We start from the raw sequence: 24,131 nt of genomic DNA on the forward strand, positions 1-24,131 counted from the left end.
TGGTTGTCGAGTTATTCAAATGCTTCAGAAAGGGCTTGTGCACAAAGTCTCTCCTAAGAACAGCATTCCCCTGGCTTTATTACGGAGCAGCCTCGCTGCTTCCCGTGCGGGAGCTGGGGGGATCCCACCAGCCCCGGGCACAAAGAGGGGACAGCCACATCCCTGCTGCCAGTCGCCATCTGGGCAGGTGGTTTTATCCCAGTGGGGTGAGGTGAGGCTCCAGTATCACATCTTTTATTAGGACCAGAATGCCTCTAAGTAATTATTATCAGAATTAAATCATAGTATAAACCCACATTTATACCGTGTTGCATACGATGGGCAGCACCTCAACAGAAGGGCATTTTGTGGCTTCTTTAATTGCAAGAGGGTGCAGAAGCTTGAATTATCTGCCTATCTGCTTGGGCGTTCTTTGGTTTACAAGAAATTACAAGTGGTAATGCTGTGGCATAGTTTTCCACATATAACACTTTTTTTGCCTTTCCTTTTGCTTGCTTTTCTGTGTCTCTTGCCTCTCCTTGCATTTCATTTACATCCAGAAATACAAATGACCTCTTGACATAACTTTCCACTTTCGTTCTGTCAATTTGCATTGCGCAGTCAGGAAAATACACACACTTTTATTTCTGAGATATATTTATGATGTCATGAAGAAGCTTTCTTATATTAGCCTCTTCTTTTTTCTCTTTCTTTATCTTTTCAGGTGTGTGTGCAACATTGACTGTTCTCAAACCAACTTCAATCCTCTTTGTGCTTCCGATGGGAAATCTTATGATAATGCATGTCAAATCAAAGAGGCATCATGCCAGAAACAGGAGAAAATTGAAGTCATGTCTTTGGGTCGATGTCAAGGTAACTCTCACAACAAAACTCATTTCAAAGAATGTTTTCAATTTTTGTTCAGGAAAAAAAAAAAAAAGAGAGAGAACCAAGGCTGGCTTCTTATTTGGCACTTCTTACATTTCCATTAGACTCTCGCAGTCTATACTGTAGAGCACAGGCTGTGGGAGGGGGCAGAGCTCCCTGCAGCACAGGTGCCAAGCCAGGCGTGAGGAGCGGTGTGCGTAACCCTTCCCACACCCTGCCCGCAGCAGCAGGGGACTCTCCAGCCCCACAGGGCTTTCAAAAGCAGGCGCCTGGATTTTGCCCAGAGCAGCTTGCCCAGAGCCCTGTCCTCCGCAAAGGAGTCGGAGCAGGACAGCAGGAGAGCCCCGCAGGTACATTTTGCCACCCAGAATGGATGGATCCTGTGTTGCTCCCTTAACTGGAGCAGCAGGGAGCAATCTCAGGAGGCCAAAGGCTGCTTCCAAGCACAGGGCTGGTGTTGGTTTCTCATGAGACCTGCGCGGCACCCATGGGTGCCAGAGGTGCCCGGAAGGAAATTTTGCCAACAGCAGCTCAGAGAAGCTCTCCGTGTTTCTCCACGAATGCCAGCTTCTCTGTGCCCAGCTGCTCATGGGCTACTGCATCATCTGTAACCCTTGAGTTGACTTCGAAAACTCTGTTTTGTTCTAAAATAAAAATGAAGGAAATTTGCCTTTAAATAGCTCCTGTAAATAAAGTGTCTGCTGAGGCTCAGATTCTTAATAGCTTTTTTCCCCCTTGGCTTCTGACCTATAAATCCTCAGTACATCTATGTACAAGACCGTACTATACAGGTGTATTAAACACGTTCTAGTTTATTCCTGTATCTTTAAAGTTAACCACACTATGTTGCAGTTCATTTCAGGGTACATACTAAAACTCCCCAATTACTTGAAATAGAGCAGAAATGACAGCTCCTGCTTCATACTGATATATTTATCCCAGCTGCAATCTGTTATCACATATTGTTAGAAAAAAATGTGTTTTCTTAATGGAAGATGTTTCATGTTTGATTCCAAAAAGCCAGATCCTCCTGTTTTCACCTGGCAGCCCAGGGGAGCCTTGCAGCCAGCAGCGATGCTGTGCATGCAAGCGAAGCTGGGTTTGCCTGGGCACTGGTGACTGGGGCATAGGCTGTATCAAGGACAGGCTCCCCAGGCAATTCAACGTATTTCTTTTCACACAGATAATACTACAACAACTACAAAATCGGAAGATGGGCATTACGCAAGAACAGATTATGCAGGTACGGTTCCTATGCTGTCAGGTTCATAATTCGCGGGAGCTGTGTAAGTCTCTTCTCTCCTCCCTTTGCTACGGTGAGGTGTCCTCATCTTCCAGTGGGGTTTTTTGGTTTAAGAAATCACTGTCTTCATGTTACTCTTCCTTTTGCCAGAAACTCTTTTTCTTCTTAATAAATGGGCTGCTTCCATTTTTGTCAATGTACAGATGTTCTGGCCATAAAATACCTGTTCTGACAGTGGCCATAACATTTGTAAGCTATTTGCCAGAAGTGACAGACATTATTGAAAATTATTGAATTGGTGTGCTGGATTGTGCATATCTTTGTCACGATATACAGGTTTAAGAAAGTGAAAATCCAGAATATCCACAGCATAGCACAGCTGTGATACCAGGAAACGTTGCCACAATAGAAAATATTACCTGTCGGTGTTTAACTATGAAGTTAATAAGGTTCTTAAAATGTTTGGGGTTTTTTAAGTGATAAATGGTTTTAATTTATTTAGAAGCTACAATAAAATATAATGGCTGAATAGCCTTATTTGGCATTTGAAATTAAAAACATGTAAATACTAGTGAGTCTTGGGAGATATTTTTTATACCCTTTGCCTGGGAGGATTGATTTAGAAAGTGAATGTGTGTGTGCGCGCGCACGTGCATGCAAATTTTCACAGCTCGCACTGAGAATTCAAACCTTTGGGAAGGTATTTGTGAAAATGGGTCAGGTGGTGCATTCATTGCTTGAGTTTGTGATCTTTTTGTGGTTTGAAAGTATTCTGAGAGAGAAGGTGCAGGTTACTGGGTTTAGCTGAGCAGCTTGCTGCATGGCTTACATGAAATCCAGCTGATGGTTTCACAGGTCTTAACATGTCTTACCTGGAGAGCCCTCTGGCAGCCGTTAACTCAGCTGGTCATCCCTTGTGAGGGCCCTTTGTGCATGACGTCCCTGAGTTATTAGGGTACCCAGCCGCTGGAAATGATTGTTCTGTTCCTACTTAAAAATGGTGTGTGATGATTAAAACATAGAGCTATGAATAAATGATGCCTCGGTGAGGCAGAGGAGTGCTAGGTGTTGGGGGTGGCTGCAGCACGAAGCGGAGAGGGTGGAAATGTCTACGGAAGGTAAATGCTGAAATTAATTTCCAAAAGATCACAGGTGAGCCACAGTCCAAGTATCTCCTACTGCCAAGGAGCCCTTCCACAGGCGAAGTGAGGATCACGCAGAGAGAGTGTTCATTGTCTTTCCCCCAAACCCTCGATTACTCTGCTTTTTTCTGCAAGGCAGCAGCCGGTTTTCTTAAAAGGCTGGAATGGCTGAGGTTGTATCCTGTGATGGGCAGGAGACATGGCCAAGTAGGCCAAAATTATTTAAGTCAGAAATAAGGGCAAGTAATATTGTTGTATTAAATCCTTCATCTTCCTTCCTGGAGAACTGAGGAGAGCACTGCATGCCCAAGTCAAGATGAAGGCCTGCAGCCCCTTGTTAAATGTTGTGCAACCTGTCCTACTCTGTCTGCTGCTGCCTGGTGGTTTAGTGTTAGGACGGCAGCGACCTACATCACCTAGAGAGGAGACAGCGCATTTAAGCACAAAGCAGCTGAGCTGTAGCAAAAAGGGAGGAGATGCAGGTTGAGGATTAGGGAGGAGGAGGATGACAAAAGATAGCCAAGTCGTGGGTGATGGAGGAAGAGGCACACAGAAGGCACCTTCAGCTCAAGTGGGCAGGAGGAAGAGAACAGCTTTGGCTTAGGAGAGAGATGATATTTTAGCCCACGCTTGAGAAGAAAGATAGCGGCTAGAAGAAAACTGATTGCAGCAAAACATTGTCAGGAGTTGGGCACCAAGCAGGGAAGTCAGGAGGAAACTGGGTTACTGGGCAGGGAGGAGGGCAGAGCTATGACACAGAGGAGTGGGTCTGTAGTGGAGATGGTGTCTGAGTGCCAAGAGGTCAGGAGTGTGGGAAGAGATGGTCCAGTGAGAGGTGATGGGCGTCTATGGAACAGAGAGAAGGCACCTCACTCCCCCAGAGCTGTGGGGAGGGATGGAGACATCCTGAATCAGCACTGAGGTCCAGCAGGTACCACTTCGGCACAGACAGGCACCATCACTGTGCCTTAGCAAGCGGCTCCTCGAGGCTTCTGGTATGGCTCAGTCCCCACTGGGCTTCTTGAGGGCAGCGACTGTGTCCCCTGGATGGATCTCATCAGGTACTGTCCATTGATTTAACCTGAACCACAGTCGCTTGTGCCAGCTGATGTCTTCTTTTTGTACACCTATTATTCTTGCTTAAATTTTTCATGTTTACATACGGTGACAGCAGGTAGGGTGAAAGTTGCAAGTTCGTGCAGGGCAATCCATGTGCCTCCAGTGTCCCCAAATGTTTGCAGCATAACCCTGCTGGGAGACCCCAGGGGAAATGGACAGCTGTTATTCAAAAGCAGCAACAACTCCAGCCTTTCAGAAATAGTTGGTGAAAAGGAAGACAGCAGTATAAAACAGAGGCTCCACGAACATTCAGGCTTCAGCGTTTGCCAGGCAGGAAGCTGCATGCCATCCTCCTGTTCTTTCAAGTGCAGAAACATTTGATGATGTCTATTATAAGAATGTGGTATGTGCTACTTTTTTCCTACTTTTGTATCTCCTCAGAAGGGAAATTCTGCCCTGGCCATGGGGAGCTTTGTGTGAAAAAGCCGCAGTTCCTCAGCCATTGTGCCTCTGAAGCAATTTCCCCAAGCCTGCGCCCTTCCAGAGAATACCTTTGTTCTCTGCCATTTAATGGCACTAAAAATCACCGAGACCATGAGCACTACACGCTTTTAAAACATTGACTCATATGGACTCACTTTCCTAGGGGAGAAAATAGCAGTGGGCATAATTGATGTTGTCAATTATGCTAATGCAGCAGTGCCAAATGCTCTTTGCAGAGATTGTGGTAGCAGAGTGGTGTGGGTTTTTCCATAAACACCCCCGCATGCTCAACGTGGGGTCCCAGGAAGGCAGCAGCTTTGCGAACAACCACAAGTCCCAACACCCAGCTGATTTTTTTCATATTGAACTATTCAAACTGTCTGTTCAATCAGTGTCTTTGCTCCCTCCTGTTCTTTCAGGCACATCGGTACTTGCAAATAACGCACAAATCTGTTTGCAAAAGCAAGAGTACTTGTTCCTTTAGAACATAAATCTTCACATTTTTTGCATCACCTTGGCTTTTTAAGGGCTCTTACTTTATACAGGCAAGACTTACTGTAGTATTGGAAATGCCTAATGTCAGAGACATCTGAAAAGCAGCATCCCCTTTTTCAGCACAGCAGACGTGGGGAGAGTGAGCCATAGGTGGCTCTTCTGTGGCAGTGCCCGCCGCGCCGGGCTCACCAACCTGCTCTTGCCATGGCTGCGAGTGCAGTACGCGTCAGCACAGTGTCCGCACACGGGCGTGTTTGTGTCTCTCTTTGCACGATTCTGGCCTCTTTCCATTTTCTGAAACCTTAAAGTATTTGTTGGGGGTGGGGGGGTGGGGGAGGGGATTTTCACTCTTTCCAACAAATGGCAGTTTGTTGGTGTTGGTCAGGTTTGTGAAATAAGATTTGGGTTATAGAAACACACTTTATCTTGTGATTTGTATGAAAGAGCATTTCTAAACATTCTAAGTGTAATGTGTGTTTTGGAAAGTAGTGTCTGAGCCGAAAGTCCTGTGATTGATGTTTTCTTGAATTTTCCCATTATAGGAGTAAAGAAGTTGGCGGGTTTGGTGGCATTTTTGCATTCAGGGTCTAGGCAATCAAGGAGTTTTCATCTTGTTTATTCATTTACCTATTTATTTTTATTCTTCTATATTTATATTCCCTTCTTAAGATCTGGATATTAGCAATTATTCTCCTAACTGATTTTATCCTCTCTCATTATCAAATTACAAAGATTTTTTTCCAAGCCATTTTGAGCACTATAAAGAGTAAGTCAGTATGGATGAGCCATATTTCAATGTTATATATTCATGAAAATTGTCAGCGAAGACAATGACAAATTTGGTAGACCTACTCAATAATATCATCTTCCGGGCCAGACAGACCTCCCTATATGAGCATTGATTAGATCAAGTCTCAGCAGTTGAACACCAGCAGTGCGGCAAAGCTGATGGGAAGGGGAAGAAGGCATTTCAGCCCCGATAGTCTCCTTTGGTGAAAAATGCACACCCAGAAATGGTCAGTTTGAGGTGTATTTTGGGGTTGCTCGATGGTGGTAAACTCCCCTTTGGCAAGTGGTGCCTTCTGTGGTCTTGGCTAGCTCAGGGACTCTCTTGCAGGCGGTGCCATGGCCCCTCTTGCTGATGCTGTTGCTGTGCCCGGGAAGCGCTAACAAGCACAAAATGCTGCGTGTCTGCTCATGGCTGTTCTCTTCCCTGCTCTACCCCCTGGTTTCCCATGGGATTTCAAATCTACATGACAGCCTTGGATCTTGTTCAGACTGCTTTCTGGCACTGGGACCTTCCTGGCACTGCCGGAGGTGCTCGGGCGAGTAATCCGGCAGATGGCTGTGTTGCCCAAGCAAACTGAACACTCCACCAAAAGGGGCAAAATCCATCTGTGTCAACACATCATCTTCCCTCGGCTGGGCTGGGGCCGTGGGATAAGGCCACAGGAGCCATCGCAGATTCCCCACGCCAAGGATAAAGAAGGGTCTTGGACTCTTCAAAGAGTCTCTTCAAAAGTCCAAGAGTCTTGGCCTCCAAAATACATACAATATACAATGTAACATTCATGTTTGACAAAAGGCAACTATACTAAAACTTTACCAAAACCCGACACTTTGCATCGCTAACTTCCAGTTCCTTTGCACGGGAGAGCAAGCTGTGCCTCTCGAGGAGAACTGGCAGCAATGCACCAGCCCAGCTCATGAGGAGCGCTGGGGTGCGGTGCCTCCCTTTCTTCACAGGCTCGATCCAGAGCCCGCCGAACGCAGTCACAGTCATCTTCATTGTCTGGAACAGGCCTGGAGAGTGGTCAGGAGCCAGAACAGCAGTCCTAGATTGCTATCGAGTGACTGTTTTAATTTTTTTTCCCACACTAGGAATAAAGTATGAGAACTTCAGACTAGATTCCTTCTCCAGATTGTAACGTTTTTCAAGTAGGTTAAGTTTTGAGTGTAAACCACTTGACATTGTCCCTTTAAATTAAATTTTGTGTCTACTACCGTGTCAGCCCTTTCCTAACCTGGTGCAGAGTAATAAAGCCCCAGAGCTTAGCAATGGGATATAAACTGCCGTGCAGTTTTTCTCTGCCTTTGTGAACCAGGCTTTCCTTTCTTCTTAATGGAATTAGCAAGTGAGACATAGACCTGAGCACCACGCATCCATCACAGCTAGAGAAACCATTTCTCATCTGCAGCTTTGTAAAAACGCTGGGGAAATTGCATCCTTGCATATGCAGATTTGCTTGGCTTTCAGTTCCGCAGGCTTCAAGTCAGAGGTTGTCACACTAAACAAATAGATTATTTAGGAAGCGTTCCTGCTTTTCCATCAAATCACTTAAAAATTGAAAAAAATCCACATTTTAATATTTTGACCAGCTGTGTGGCAGCATGAATGCTGTCTAGCTGTGGGGTCCACCTGTGCTCACACGCATCAGCACACACACTCCTGGTGTTGGGGAGTGCAAGAATAATACAATTCCTACATTCCTTAAAAAATGTGAGACTTTTAAATGTTGCTACAATTGTTAGTTGCATTTACAAGTGCAAGGTTTTATGGGGCATTAATGCAATTTTATAGCAGTGGGCACTGCAGCAGCCTAGGCTACCCCAAGTGTTTTTTCTTCTATAGAACATTCTCAAATTTACCTTTAGATCCTGCTTGGCTCCATCTTACTGAAATCTATGTAATTTTTTTTGGAATAGGAGATGGAAACACTGTTGTAGGGATCATAGAACAGCCTCACAAACAAGTCCCATACCAGGAAAGAAGCTGCAACACTCTGGAGTGCCGCGCCACTTACTCCTGACAGTCTTTTCCTGAGCAACATGCAAAATCGAAACAGGCTTATGGAGATTTTAAAAATAAGCAATAGGGAGAGAGAAATATTGTTCATTTAATCTGCCAGCCTCAAGAGAATACCTCACTTTTTATGAGAGTTCTCCTTTAACTTTGAATCACATATGCTAAGGTTGGTAAAACATGCCTTGGTTTTTTGGATTTCTGTTTTTTTGTGGTTTTATAATGAGAGAAATTCTTTTCATTACTTACAATTTCCCAGTGTCATGCTCATGGAACCTGTAATTGTTAGCATTAAAACTTAAATTAGGTCTCCGGTGAACTGCTAGGCGTCGCTTTACCTAGGCTGATGTAGCTGAAGGAAAAAGAGCATTTCCATTTGTGTTTTTAAAGCTTAGCCCTCAAATTAGTCACTAATGAATGGAATCAAAAGTTGCAGAATTCATTTGTGCTTTCTTCCCCTAATAAACAAATCCTTTTTTGGATTAATGTTGTGAGTGAACGTTATCAAGAAAGCTATTTGATCTGCGTAGAAGCTCGGTAGCCTGAAAATTCTGTATGTCCAGGCTAAGAATTTGATCCGTAGGAAATAAACAGGAAAAGCAAGTACCGACTTGCCACACCGATATTGGGTTGAGATAAGATTTAGGGTGAGAGTGGGGGTTGTAATGCGAGTATATTTTCCCATCTGGGAATTCCATCAGAACTGTGCAAAATTCATAAAGCTCTCTCCAAATACTGACTCCCACTTCTTTTGCTTCCCCAAGACTCTGTACCTTACTGGGGTTTTTTTCCCTTATACTATCATGTAAGCAGCCTTCTGTAACATTTTGTTCTGTTAAAGGTTATGGATCAAAACAGAAATTGGCTGTGCAATAGAGGTGAGCAGACCCGAGTTCATGTAGGCATTTCTACAGATCCTTCCGTTTGTGTCCCAGTCCATAAACGCATCATGTATCATTTACATATGTTTTGTCTTGTTTGGAGCATAGAAGCCCATTTTCCTGAGCAAACCTGAGTGTTCAGTACCCACTGGGTTTTTTGTCCCCTACTTGGTACCTGTGTTTTGATCGGAAGAATGAGTAAGTTCCAAGGGAGGTAGAGCGTGCAGGGAAAAAAAGGCTTTTTCCTGCTTGCGTATAAAAATGTGATCCCTAAACCTCGATCCAACTTGAATAGTGCCTGCTTTCTCAGTTGTCTTTAAGCAGATGCCTTCTTTCTAAAAGGACCTGTAAAGGCAGGGGACACCCAGATGAAATGAATGCAGGAAGGCCCCTTGGGAAAACACTTTCGTGCTTTGCAGTCGTGCTAGTTGTTATGCTCTAGTGAAAGCCACTTCCAGAATTTGTTTTCCCAACCTTTGCTTTCAGAAGTTTATGGAAATGAAGACCCAGCAGCATGGCCTACAACCACTGTTCAGAAAACCAGGTCGGGAAAAAACATGCAGCCTGGTTCTTCTGTAGGACCAACGAAAGCGCGTAGGTACGGCCTGAGGCATGCTGTGACGCAGAGCAGTGGCACACGTGGCTCTTGCGATGCTCCGCTGCGGTGGCTGGGGTTCACCGTGCCAGCTGCGGTGCTCACTTAGGTATTGGTGTGTAACTCCTCGCACTTCATCCGCATGCCGGAAAGCTGGTAGATACCAGCTGTCTTTGGCCTTCCGACACCTTGGTGAAGGCATTTCCCTCTTGACAGCATCTTCTTTCCCTTCTCTAACCCCCTGCCTCCCCTACAAGAAAGGAAAGTAAAAAAAAGTATTTGAGACAAGCCTCTGTCAATCTTCCCCAAGGGAAAGGCTGGGAAAATTAATCTTGTTGTCTGGATTTGGGGAGGAATTTTGCTCACCCTTGGTTCCACCCATCCTCTGGGCTCCAGGCACTTTGATTAGCTTGAGTTGGCCTTGAAGGATGCTGTTTGAGGTGGTGGTGCACAGCAGCTGTTTGCCATCCACAGTGCTAGTTTGAATTAGTTAATGGATATTAAGGAGTACCACAGTGTATTTTTATGCCTAGCAGCATTATTTTAGGCCTAGTTTCTGTAAATCTGCTGTTAGGAATTACAGAGCCTTCCCAAGGATTTGAGAGTTAAAGTTATAATCAGATGCTAAAATATCTGTTTTCAGGAAACATCAACATTTAAACATTTGTGTTTGATCTAGTCTGAAATGTAAAAAAAAAAAAAAAAAAAAAATTGAAATATTCATAGAACTGAATTTCTTCAGAATTTTGTTTCATGGGATGTTTTGGCATTCTTCATGAAATGTTAGATATTGAAATACTATGAGATGAAAGCATATGACAGTTGCAATAAATAAGTTGTATAGTAAGGAAGGTTGCTACTTATAACTGCCTGAAACATCATCTTTTCTAGAAGAAGTATCATCATGTCAAATTACAATACAAACACAAGATAATTTGATCATTTAGACACATGAAATGGTAACCTGAACCTTAAGATAACAAAGGCTTTACCTAGGCTCAGGGAGTGTGAATGCGTCTGGTAGAGTGAAAAGAAATGCGGTTGGGGGAGAAAAGGAGCTGGTGTGTCTATTTTTAATAGACCTTTAGAATTAGACTACATGGAGACAAGTAGCAATTTCTGCCTCTTTTAATAGATGTGAGTAAAGAAAATAAAGACAGACAAATATCTTGCCACATCGGTTTCACTTTGCTGATGGTTCCACTTCTTTTCATTGACTACATCTGCTAAAACCCACACTTGTTCGAGCAATGCAACATAACTATTCTTTTTTGATTTCCTAACATTTAGTGTATGAGACACTGAAACCACTAGTGACAGGAATTTATTAAGAGAAATGGAAATGCTTGGTAGGAAGTAGGAATTCTGTGGGAGATGCAGCGTTTTGAGGATCAGCTATACCTTCTGCCGTACTCCCGTCCACAAAAGCATTTCCCTGCGCTGGGGCACCCTGCGGCACGCACCTGTACCACCAGCAAGGGAGGCACTCATAGTAACGCGGGTTTGAAAAGCAGCGCTTACCTGCTTAGCAAGGGGACTTCTTACACACTCAGGCTGTCACTTTACCATGGACCCATCCGTGTTAAGTTAGTGTGAAGCTCTCTTCCTGGAAATACAACAGCTCTAAATGAAATGCGCTATTACGGAACCGGTGGCAGCGCATTTCAGCATGTTATCGGCACTGAATCGAAATGCACTTTGCCTACTGCTACCCCCAGCCTTAGCCATTTTAGACAGCGTTACATAATGGCAAAATATTTTCCAGGAGAAAAAGGAAAAAAAATTATAACCCTCCCTATGGTTTTAATCTCCCTCTTTTATTCTGTCTGTGGTTTAAAGCTGTGTCAGGTGTACATCAAAAACACCCCCTCCCCAGGGTATTTCATTTACAATTTCATTTCATAATGGAAGCGTACTTGCATCTAGCTAGGATGGGAAAGGATTAAAAAAAAATGCGCTGTTCTAAAATCAAGTAGCAGAAGTCTAGCCTGTCTTTGTGCTCTGCAAATGAAGTAGCCATGGAAGGGCCTGTTATTAGTCTATAATATCAGAACTGATAAACTATTAGTGTTTTGTCAGGCATGATACATGCTAAACATTTTCCTCTGCAGATTGCCTCAACAAGAGCTGTGACTGTTTTTAGACACATCTGGCACTGCAGATTTTTTTCCATCCTGCATTTCAGTGATTTAAAGGGCCTTGGCTGGGCAGAAGGATGTCAGCTGTTTCGTTTAAAATACTGTTATAAGAGTGAATAAGATTTAAAGAGGCAGTGGGTGAAATTCAGGCCTTCCTGAAGCTAGTGGGAGAATGCCCATCGAGTTTAATGGCTCTGTGATTTCTTTATACATCTTTTTCATCCATTTTTATTCTTATTAAATTTTCCATTTCCCAAAATTGCCCTTTCTTTTCCATTCAGCTTCTCCCACTTTGAATATTAGTTCAAAGATAGTGCTAAGACAAAATACTAAACCCTTTATTTACACAAAGGCCATCTCTACAGCTCACTTCTGTGGCTCTTCTAGAAGACAATAATAACAGGTGCGGGGGTATAAAAATAGTAAATGCAGGTGTTCATTTATAAAAAAGATGTCCTTAATAGACTTTCCTGGCCATGCTTCAAAATGGGCTGCGTGACCACTGATGAATTTCAGGACCTCTGTGGTGCAGGGAAGCTGTTCTGCTCCTTAGGGAAAGAAATGGCAGGGCAAGCTCTGCACTCGCGCTGTGTCCCGTCACGCCAAAATACATCAACGTGTATAGGCAGGGGGAGCCATGGGGGCTGAAGAGAAGGGTCTGATGGGAGGTGGACATCGCAAGGCAACCAGAGCCTATCTGCAGCTGGCTTAGCGCAGGAAGCAGAGTCTGAACTGGGTCCATGGAGAAGTCACTTCAAGGACATTGTGCTTCTGGAAGAGTTTGCGGTCATCAGCCACGGAGAGGTGGGGGCTCCATAACCGTGTCTTCAGGGCAACATGCACCCTGGAGGGGTCTCTTTCAGCTTCTGAGGCTACTGGTAGGCACAGAGTATGTTCTGCAGCGTTGGGTGGTCTCCTCTCTGCATCTCAGAGACCAGTTGTAGCCTGATAGACCTTTGGCATTGAGTAATAGACAAAAAGTTTAAATTTGTATGGCGAGATTGAACACTTTTGTTGCAAAACCAAGAACATGCAAAGGTTTTGGCTTGATCCTGCCATCGCAGAGCTTCACAACAGGTGGGAACCAAAGTGTATCTTCAGTAAATCAGGTGAAAGAATATAGCAGGTTTTGCTGCAGTGGCATTTGATACTGTTTTACCATTTTCTCTTATGCTATGGGAATAGTAAGGGATCTCTTCCCATCTTCAGGCATGGGAAGGGAAACATACTGAACTCCTGATTACTAAGTAGGAATTTCTAACATAAGCTCTGCTAAAAACTGATCCTCTGAGCAGCCACAAAATATTTTAGCAATAGAACTTGGCAGATACAGAAAGCAAAGCTGTAGGCTGTGTGGACCCATTGCCATCGCAGCTTTACAATGCAGGACTCAGAGGAGACAGGTGAGTAAAAATAGAGGCAAACTAAGCAGGATTCATCCCTCAGCAAGTGCAGTGCTTTGCTTTGTACAGAGGAGTGACCACAGTTTTGCAACATGCCAATAAGATGTTTCTGAACATAATAAAACTTCTCTGAATAGACCAAACAAAAGCAGTGACAAGCATGGCTGAAACCATGCTTTTAGCCAGCGGCAGGCATATTTCTGAATAGTCACGGGCCATTCAGGGTCATAGTCTGGCAACTAAAATAACCGAGATATGCACAAGGGATTTGCCAGGCACGTGATTCAGGAAGCATTCAAAAATACCACATATAGGAGATAGTATTTTTATTTCAGTCTCCTATTTTCTTACACTTCCTGCAAATTCTGCAGCTCTTTCTTCAGTTTCCTGGATGAAATCTCTCAGGCAGCATGTTTTTACAAGCACAGATGCTACCTTGGAAAAAAAGAAAGGAGGGAAGGGAGCCAAATGGGTGTCACACTTCAGCTTGGCAGCACCTTACCAACATGCGCCCCCACTAAAGAAAGGGGAAAAAAAAGACTGCTTTTAGTAATCAAACCTGAATATAAAATTAGTGCAAAACTAGGGCTGTAAAACCTTCAGGTTGTCAAAAGGACTGAAGGAAATGCCTTCTGGCTGAAATGACGTCCCTGACCTACATGCCCACGCTGTCACGTACCTGGGTAACCTTTCCATCTCCGTGCCTTCCATCAAACCCCTCTGACAGTTTTGCCATTCATACTTGATTTCAGTTGTAATTTTTTGAGTTTGTTTGAAGTGTGCAACCAAAAAGTAAATTTTCCTAGCATCACGCTGGCAGGACTAAATATAAGTCGGAGACCTTTTCAAATACTGCTTCTTGCCATCCATTGATCTCCGCAGAAAACAATCCATTCGGAGCTGGAGTTCCTATTGGAAATTAGGGGACAGCTTGGTAATTGGATTAGGGTGCGCTTGTATTTGCAGTAGTTTCTCAAAATGAAACTCCAGTTTTGTTTCATTGATCGCCTGCCCAATCTTTCTGCCAGTAAAAGCCACTCACATAGCTGAAGAGACAGGGCGAGGATTGATGGAAAATGCAGTTTTGTTACATAAGATGTGTGTGCTCCTTTGATATGACCAGGTAGGTACAGGTAAGTGCATCTCCATTGAAACATGCGTTGTTCATGCACAGTTACATTGCTTAAAAAGCAATTTTTATCAATGTAGTCCTTAAAAATTGGAAGAGCTGCTAGCTGCATCAGTACTTAAATTCCTGCCAGCCACCTGCGTAGGTGCCAAAGAGAAAATAACTTCAGGACACTGGGATTGCGTGTGTGAACTGGAGACCTTTGGAGGCTCTGTTATTGGAGGGACTGGAGAGGAGAGGAAAAAACTGCACTTGACTTTTACCTTTCCAGAGATGGGTTGGAAGTTCTAAATCGAATTTACAGGTGTACTCCCTCCCAGAAACACGCCAGGCTCAATCATGTAGGAAGCACGAATTAGCCTGGAGGCAACTGCAAGGACTTAGGACACTACAACGCCCTGTTTTGCTAGTCCTTCAGAACAAATCTGCACCAGAACTGTTGTTCATAACTCTTAGCCTATCTAGCATTTTCTTCCATCAGAACATATACATATTTTATTCCGTTGCATTTATGAAAGATATGCTTAGACAGTTTAATCCCCGTACAGCCTTTCAGAGCTGTACAGTAGTTGCAGCTGGTCACAGCCTGCCCTAGCGTGAGCCACGTTGCTGGCCAGCCACGCCAAGAGCACTTGCACCCCATTTCTCCCATTTCATCATCCCCATGGAGGAAAAGGCACGTCCTAGGTGGGCAGAGCTGTACTAGCAAGCTGAAGCACAACCCTCCCCGAGCCCCCTCCCCGCGCACCCGCGCCGGGGAGATGGGAGACATTGTTCATCATGCGACTGTCCCCCGGGGCGGCACCAGCGAAACAATCTTGCTCCCTCTACACATCAATATTCTTGACACCCATCTTAAAACTTAGGTCATGCATATCCATCTACTCTTCAAAAAGTGTCACAAGGGTACAAATATCCCTTTGCTATTTTTAGGGCCGTATCAAAAGTATTTATCGGCTTTCTGGCACCTCATCCCATTTGTCATATTTGATGCTATCTGCCACTTGGCAGGGGAGGAGGATGAAGTCCTCTAGAAACGCAGTGACAGATGGGTGAAACTCCATAAGCCAAGACTGCAGTGATGGTGACTCCCAGGGGTTGTTGTGCCTTTTGTCGCCATCAGGAAGCACCTGTCACGGTCCCCCGACAGCAGGCGGAGCAGGGCCTCGAGGGAGCAGCTCATCCTCACCTTGGCATTTGCCCACCCACGGGGTAGCGGGGATGGCGAGGAGGTCCGCTCGCAGCCGTGGCGCAGGGCTGAGCTGGGAGAGAGGAGGACAGCTGATGTCTGGTGCTCCGCCATCCGCTCTGCCTGCCATTAGCACTCCCACACCGCCGGGTGATACCCAAAGACCGCTTCCTTCAGCGCACACCCATGCCTGCGCATCCCAGCACCAATAGGCACAAGGACAGGGCTCAATCTGTGTATCATACATAATTCATACTATTCATGCTCGGTGGTATGGGAGAGGTGTTGAGATTTGTGTTTTTCCACACATGCATTGCCAACGGGAAACTCTTGCAGCTCCTCTGTAGCACGTACCTTGAGGCTCCGCACTGGGCAGCGCTTCAATGCACAGGTAGCGTGTTCGGCCACCTTGTGTCACAAAATTGGACTGTTCTAGCACTGGTGGGTTTTAGAAGGCAATGTATTCAGGTTGAAACTTTGCCCACATACCATCTGCTTCAGCCTTATCTTCCTTGAACGAGAAAGCTGAATATATAATGTCCACTTGGCTCCCCCGGCGTTACGTAAGTTTGTGGTTTTGTGTTAGGTTTGCAGTTTGGGAGCTCCTCGGGAGTGCTTGCAGCAAGCTCCTGCTCGTGTTTTCAAGTGAAAGATCAGTGACAAAAATCAATACCATCCTCATAGCTATAATGAATGCGACCCACAGCCTTTTTTCGGATGACCACAAGCTTCCGTCATATGTCTGAGGCCTATTTGCAAATATTGATTTGTATTGCAGATTATCTGTAGCCATTTCATATGCAATCTTAAGGTCCTGCAGTTTTGCTCTCTGCGCTCAGTTTGGTATCAAAGGTAAAACTATAAATCAAAAGATTTGCCCATAGACGCTATTGATAGCCAAGGTTGCCAAGTTATGAAAATGAGATGTTTCAGGGGGTTTTAAGCTTCTTAAGGAGGATGGTTCTCAGAAAGCTCCAGTTGAGTGAAAGCATGGCTTTGGAATCGTGGCAGAATCTGTTTACTCGAAGTGGGGGAAAAAAGTGGAACCTTCATATGCAAATGTATGGCATTTGGAAATGTCATATAGCCGCATCTACATATAAATAAGCTGCTTTCCGAGTGCTGCACTAGCAAGGCTGCTTTGATAGAGAAATTGCATAGTAGCACGCAAAGCAGAAACAGCAGGACACCACTTGGCCAAGTTCGGGGAGGTCTATTCCTTAATCGCCACTTAACTAAGTTAACTAATGTTGCTGCGTTGCTGCGTGTTAGGCCGGGAAGGGTTGCGAATAGCTGCTGTTGCTTTTGCTGCTGGGGAGACACATGTGTCTGTACATGCCGCATGGGGCTGTGTGATAGGGACCACGGTCTGGCTCCTGTCCCAGAAGACAGCGCTGAACACAGATGCTCCCTGTGCCAGCATCCCTCCTAGCCACCCTCTGCCTCGTTCCATAGATCTGTGCCTGTTTGGTCTGAAGGAGACACAATTTGGTCATATAAAGAAGCACCTTCTGCTGCTAACATCCACGTACTGGGATGGTATTTCCATCTCTCTTTAATCTGGTATTAAGAGTAAATTGCAGCTCTCAGGCATACTTTTTCAGAGGGGAGGACAGAGAGAGGAGCCTTGGGCTGGATCCCGCTGCCCATTTTTGACCCCCTCCAGCATTGGCACTGATGAGTAGCTGGAGGAGAGGCGGATGGGAGGGAAAGCAAGCCATCAGCCAAGCCACTGGGAGGAATTTCTCGCAGAGCAGTGACACCCGCTCGGCTGGTGCCGTGCCGCGTGTGATGGATACAGCATTCACGCCTCTACCTTCAGGCGTGCAGCCTAATTGGAGGGAGCCTCACCAGTCTCTAAACTGACACCGACTTTTTTTCAACACAGAATTACAATAATATTAAGGTTAACTCATCCTCTGAGGGCTTTGTCATGGGCTGCCTAAGGACATCATACACAAGGAGAAAAATTGCTACTTTATTCCTTGACATGGCTGGTTTCTGAAGGGGGAGGAGGCCGCTCCCACGGGGCCAGCAGCATCTCTCTTAGACATGGGAATCCGAGTGAAGGGAACGTTAGTGGCATGCCAAAAACAAAGAGTAGCTGAGTTAGCACACAGAGGGATTTAATCTATTCTAGGAATGGGGTTAACACAGATTTATTCAATCCTGGCACAAAAGAAGGAAGCACAGACTCGAAGGGCCCCTTTACCCAGGGCTTTGATAAATCCACAATACAGCCCTGCATCATTACATCGCATCCGTAGCAACGACTGCAGGCCTGGGGACCAGCCGTCGCTGCGGCACTCTTAAGGAGCTCCATCGGTGTAGTTTATCCACAAAACTATTGAGATGGCTTGGTGACGGCTCACACAGAGGCGACTTGGGGACCTGAGGACCTGTCCCACCTACCCGACTGGGAGGTGTGCAGGTGCCATTCACACGCAGCCATGGACCACTCCAGGAAGCTGCTGAGGGAAGAGGTCAGTGTGTCACCTCTTGATGTCCTCAAATGAAGTGTGGAGGTGCTTATGCAGCATCTGCTTTTAACAGCAGCAACACTGCTTTTGTTTTGGTGGCCTTGGTAGGGGTGATGGGTGAAACGGGAGAGAGAGCAGAGGAGGTCAGGCAAGGTGAGACAACAGCCTGCCTTAGCTCCCTGAGTGGAACGGTCACCCGAGGGAAGAGCTGTGTCTGCCGAGAGCCCCTGTACGCTGAGAACGTGCTGGTTTGGAGCAACGCATTAGCCCGTACAGCAGGGTTTTTTCTTTTCTTGGCTAATATTGCTGGGTCCCTGTTCAGCCATGCAAGCAATGCTTGCTAGTATGCGCTTTTCTCACTGTGCCGTTCTGGGGTTGTGTTGCACCTTGTAGCTACTTGGTAGCACCGACTCGTGTGTGTAGGAGCCTGGGCTGCTAGGGGTCTACACCATCACTAGGATAAGGCACCTGTGGCGAGCCACTGAACACGGGTGGAGTATGGCCACTGAAAGAACAAATGAGAGTTTAAAAAAAATGTTGTGTTTAGTTTTGAGTAGTTAAATGGTCTTGTTCTGTGCAGGAAAATGATTAACAAGTTGCCTAATTTCAAACAGTCTTCTCAAATAAGGAAGATACATTCACAGAAGTTTTAGATAAAAGTGCTTCTCTGTTTCAAAAGTTCAGAGATAGCTTTAACATATATAGCATAGCCCCCATATACATGCTGACAAGCTGAAAGTATTTTGTTCTCCGTTTGAACATCTGGGGATTATTAGTGTCTTAATTCATTGGTTTCTATTATTAATTATGGCAGCAGGCTGAATAATTACGATACATTGCTTGCAAAAGACAGAGCACAATATTTTTTTTTCCAAGTGCACTAGGACATCTTGCCATCATCTCAAACATAAAAAGCACTAGATTATTTTTAAAAAGGAAAGTGGATGTTATCTTATTCCAGGGAACTCATTTGCATAGGGACATTTAAAATTAATAAATTACTGTGTTGAGCAGGCCTATTTTGTGCCTGAGAAAAGAACTGAATGCAATTTAATTCACAAAGTCCCATTTCATTTTTTTTTTTCCCTCTCGGTAAAATAGCTAATACAGGGAGGGTATTTTTTTGTGCCGTTTATGTAGAAAGACTCACTGGAAGTTTGTACGTGAAGTGGCTGCAGGATGAATTTAGGTTAGGGCTGCAGCACCGTGGTGCCAGACGTTTTCAGCTGACATTTGGTGTCTCACTTTCCACGAGCTCTCGGGGCGAGGGGGCTGGCGCGCTCCCGCAGAGCAGCAGCAAGCGCTTCCTTCGGAATTTTCGCTCCAACACCCACCCAGTGATTTTCAAGCAACTTGCTTGCCACGCGTTTTCTTTGTTGTAAAGAGAAATTCTATATTCTTAAGATCCGAGAGCAAGGTTTGAAAGGTTTTAGAGGAAGGGAACCTAATCAAGACAATTAAGAGGTGAGACCCGAGCAGCTGTTAACGGCGAGGGCGGCTGTGCCGGTGGACGGCAGCTCTCCCAAGGGCAGGGTGTCTGGAGCTGTCGAGCAAAGACGCAGCAGAAATCTCTTTTCTCTCACCACAGCTGGGTCTGAGCTGGGATTTGTCACCACGGTTATTCATTACAAGTAGGTAGGACTCCTGCTTAAGGACCTCCTCCTGCTAAGCTGCTGTGGGACCTCAGTTCCTCTTAGATGCTCGTAAAGAGGAGGGAAAGTACCAGCAAACCTGCTAAAGCAATTCTGTGCTTTCAGAGGGAGCAACACCGTTACTACCCCATTCCTCCTGACTTTGCAGAGGGACCTTCGACCTGTTCCTGCAAACGTTCCTGGGCTGAGGAAGCTCTCTTTTACCCAAAAAGAGCAGCGAAGACTGCAGATGAGTAACGTCACCCGTCCTTAGGCTCAGCCACATGATTCAGGTTCCCCCCTGGTCAGTACTGAAACTCTCCCACAGAACTCAGGGCACCCTCTGCCTTTGCTCCACAGGTTGATACTCTCTGGACCTTTATTTTGATTTCAAATAAGAGCTGCACACCGAGTCTCTCTGGTGCAGAGCAGAAGAGTCTTGTTAAGTTCCCAATGCTATGCTCTGCGGCGTCTCTTTGGGAAAGCTGCCAAGGAGTTGGGGGGGACACCTGCCATGAGGGCAACCCCTTTGAGAAAGTTAAGGATGTACATTTGACCCAAGAATCCCTTTCCTCCTTTACAAATCCTCTGATAATGTGATGTGTAAGGAGTTACTACCTCAATATCAGCGAGAGCTTTCGGCAGCAAATTTGACTGACCTCAGCGGTATTAAAAGATTAAATTATTACGTAAGTCAATTCTCCTTAACCACTGTTGCCAATGAGATAGGTGTCAAAATAGCTTCTGCTGCACATCATTCACCGCTTCATCCCTTACTTGGTGAAATAGAGTTGTGTGTGTGTGTGTATATATATATATATATATGTATGTATTTTTAGGACCTCCCTTGGTCCAGTGATGACTGCACACTAGGTATTAACACTGTACATGAGCCAGTATTTTTTCATATGGGCATAACCTCTCAGTTATTATTTCTATAAGCTCCAACGTGACACACTGTACAAGTGAAAATGCCAACATGAGAACTTACAGGCTGTGGCCCTCTACGTTGCTTGCTTGAAATCACCAGGGAGTTCTCACTGATTCAAACATAAAGAATAACAGAATTACCAGCCCGGCAGAACTGATCGTTAAGTGCCTGGCAGTCAATTTTTGGATGTAAGAAACCTTTTTTTGCTTAGATTTGTTATCTAATATCTCCGAAGTGTATTGCGGGAACTTATGTCTGGAAGGAATTTGCTGGGCACTCCAGGCAGTACTTCATATAATCCTCATCAAGGGCACTACCAGATCTATCCGTGTGTCAGTGGCACGACTCCACATGTTCGGTTGTGTGGCAGAAGCTGCACGCTTGCTCAGCTGGGGGCTGGGCACGGGGGGCTGCCCAGGGAAGGGGCTGGCTGCTGCATTGTGTTCATTGCTTGCATGGTCCTGCAACTGGGCAGACCATGTCAGCTCTTGAATTTCAGCCTTCACTGAAATATGTGCTTGAGAATCCTACTCGTGCACATTCAGCTGCCAAAAACGGAAAGAAAGGCACATAGCTAAACCAGAAATGAAATAAAAAGAATACAAAATATGTTTGAAATAATTCTTCTGCTCCTTAATAGAGGACAGGAACAGCCATAGATGTTAAGGCAAGATTTAGGCAAGATAGCTTTAAATAATGTATTTAACATTTCGCAAGGTAGTCCATCAGGAAAAGAAAGATCACTGAGTGGGTGGCCAGGCACCCTGGATAACTTTTCAGGATCCAATTTATCCCAGCAAAATAGCTCATCGTCTCAGCATCTCCCTGCCATCCACAGAAGGGCTGGAGAACAAGTGTTCAACTGGGAGACTCTTCTCGTAAGCAAGATGATAAGCTGTTTCAGTCTACACAAAGTAGCATCTGGCCTCAATGCATTTAAAAATAATCTGTTTTGACTAGTGTAGCTTATATGATAGGCTATCATGTCATGTTCTGGCACTAACAAAAGATGTGAATATGAAATGTCATGTTAGGCTAAAGATGCAAAAAGTGTTGCAGAAATGCAAAAAATGTTGGCTTTGTCAAAGTGGCATTTTCTATCAGAGAAATGCTTCAAAGAAGAAGCTTTCTGAATTCAGTTGATCTGGAGGGTGAGGGTGTATTTCTTTTTAAAATAAAAAAGAGAAGCATTTTGAGAAATGTGCCAGGAATTAGATTTGTCCAGAGATAGGAGAGACTGACCTAGTCAGTCCAGTTTTTATCTTCAGGCTTTACAGCTTCTGTCTCAAATTCTAACCATCACAAAAAGGTAAAATCTGGTTTTTCTGGTGCAAATAAAACTCACCCATAGTTGCCAATGACAATGCAGCAAGTCTAATGTTTGAAGAGGAGCTACTGAATTCAGGGTTACTGAAACCTGGCTAACTGTGAATTTGGTCTGGGTCGTTGCTGTATGAATACTGCTCTGCTGTGCTTGGGAAAAAGTGGGTAAATTTGTATTTCAGCTTTGTTCTCTGTATGTGTGAGCTTGGTGTGGTAGAGGGGCTCCTTAGGTTAGTGGTACTGTAACCTAGTTAGTGTGGATTGCCTCTAGTGCGGAATTTATAAGCAATCCAAAATTATAATAAGGGGGGAGAAGTCTTAATTTATTTTGTTTAGGTTTAATATTTTAAAATTTGTACAGTTCCTATTTGATTCATAATTTGAACCTGTTTTTTATTCATATCCTCTCTTTTTAGAGATGATTTGTAGTTCTTGTTCCATAGTGATGTAAACCCTGTGATGCATTCGTGAGGGTTAGTTTCTCATCGACGGCCGGATTACTGAGAAGCGCTCAGATCCTTCAGAGATGTGAGCAGCCAGTTTTAACACGAAGGAGCTTTTAAAGCATGTCTTGGTGTTCGGGGTCTCTGTTTTGGATCTGAAAAGGTGTTTTGTGTAATGAGGAAAATAACCTGTTTTGAGGCAGGGAAGCCCTTTGGATTAATCCAAAATGTGCTGGAAGAAGGGAACTTCTTAGTCTGAACTGAGTGATGCTTTTATTGTTGTCTATCTTTTGAACATCTGAAATGGCAAGTCAAACTAAATACCGGGGTTTTTTCCCCCTCTCTGCCTTTATGTTCAATCCCTAAGTCTTTTAGAAGAGTCATCAGTCGAAATGAGGGACTGCAGGCAATTCATGTCTGGGTTTTGTGGTGCCTTCCTAGCCAGATGACATGTCTTCCCGTATGAAGTGTTTATCCTATGAAGTGCTAGCAAAGCTTGGGCCAGCTCATTTTTGATTCAGTAAAGGCTTTTCCATCATGAAATTACACCTAGAGGTGTAATTACAAGTTCTGCAGGAACCTAGATTTACTTTAAAGCATACTACAGACATTTTTAAAGTAAACACGGTTTCTGCCCACATGATTGCAGAAGGAGGAAAAATCATTCCTCTTTTTACCAGCCCTACAGTCTACACGCAGTGAGAGCATCTGCCAGTCTGGGACAGGTCCCAGTTCCCCTTTCAAGTCCTAGCACATTACTCTGTCCTGGAAGTAACAATTTCTCTCTCACACACACACACGCACGCACGCACACGCGGAACAGTCTCCTGTTCTTCAGGAAGGAATCAAACTTCCTTTGGATGGTGGAAGATTTGAAGGAAATGGCATAATATTCTCCACAAGAGAAAAAATGTGTATTAATAAGGATCATGTATTAATAAGGATCCTGTATTTCCTGCTGCAGTTTCCTGGGTAGAAATATATTTGAGTATGGACCATAGCAGAGGTCCAGCACACCCAGAAATTGTCGGGCATGGTGCATAGATGATCATTTTGTGGGTACGGAGTCCAGCAAGTCCCAAGCACAACTGGACCTGTGTGTGTGCACTGGGCAAGTCCATTGATAGCTGACACACATAATACACGTTTTTTTCTGATCTGGGAAGATTTTCTGGGGGAAAAAAGGAACATAGATGAGGTCCTGGTAGGATGATAACTCTCTGCATAAGTATCTCACGTGCTGGTAGCCACTGCCTCACCTAGAGGGTTGATAGGTCGCCAAAAATGTTTAGCACCAGACCGAATGGACCTTCTGCTCCCATCTCTTTCCAGTAGCAGAAATTCCTGGGCCAGCTCTCGAAGGCAGTTATACTGTGCCTACAGCACGTCTCCTGTCAACCCGTCCTGCCTGTGCCGTCCCAGAGGCGTCACTGCACTGTGATGCCCGCTTCTGCGCCGCGTTGTCGTTCACAGCCTTCACAGCAGCCTCGCGCAGACACCCCAGTGTGAGCAGGGAGCCAGGAGAGGCTGTGCGTTTAGAAAAGATAAAGCAATGGTCCCTAGTGCAGGGCTCCTGAAGGTCCTAACGATAAAAGAGAAGTTCATGCTGTCTGCGGGGCTGTAGAGGTTGCCCTGTCATTCTCATTTGCTGGGAGCTTGTCCTCGCCTGGTTTAACGTAAGGGCAATATAACGAACTTCAGTAGCACAAGTTGTTAAGAGACTCGTAAAAGTCTCCTTGGACAACAATGACAGGAAAGAAATTCATTATGAAAATCTGGATCTTGGATCTGCCGCACACACTTTTCCCAAAGGTGGGATAATACCTGCGCACACCTACTGCCGGCAGGGCTGGCTGGGAGGCAGAACACAACCTGCAGTTGTTTCCTGACACTTGG

General features: G+C 44.9%; 1 protein-coding gene across 1 annotated transcript in view; it reads left to right on the plus strand.

Moving 5' to 3' along the window:
• TMEFF2 (transmembrane protein with EGF like and two follistatin like domains 2) overlaps positions 1-24,131 on the plus strand; it is a 131,085-nt gene that overhangs the window by 96,448 nt on the left and 10,506 nt on the right. Inside the window, exons 6-7 of the mRNA XM_056350265.1 lie at positions 704-852; positions 2,051-2,110. Coding sequence (XP_056206240.1) covers positions 704-852; positions 2,051-2,110 — 209 coding nt within the window. The remainder of the gene's footprint in view (positions 1-703; positions 853-2,050; positions 2,111-24,131) is intronic.

Source organism: Falco biarmicus, chromosome 8 (genome assembly GCF_023638135.1).
Source record: "Falco biarmicus isolate bFalBia1 chromosome 8, bFalBia1.pri, whole genome shotgun sequence".
In the NCBI taxonomy this organism is placed as follows: domain Eukaryota; kingdom Metazoa; phylum Chordata; class Aves; order Falconiformes; family Falconidae; genus Falco; species Falco biarmicus.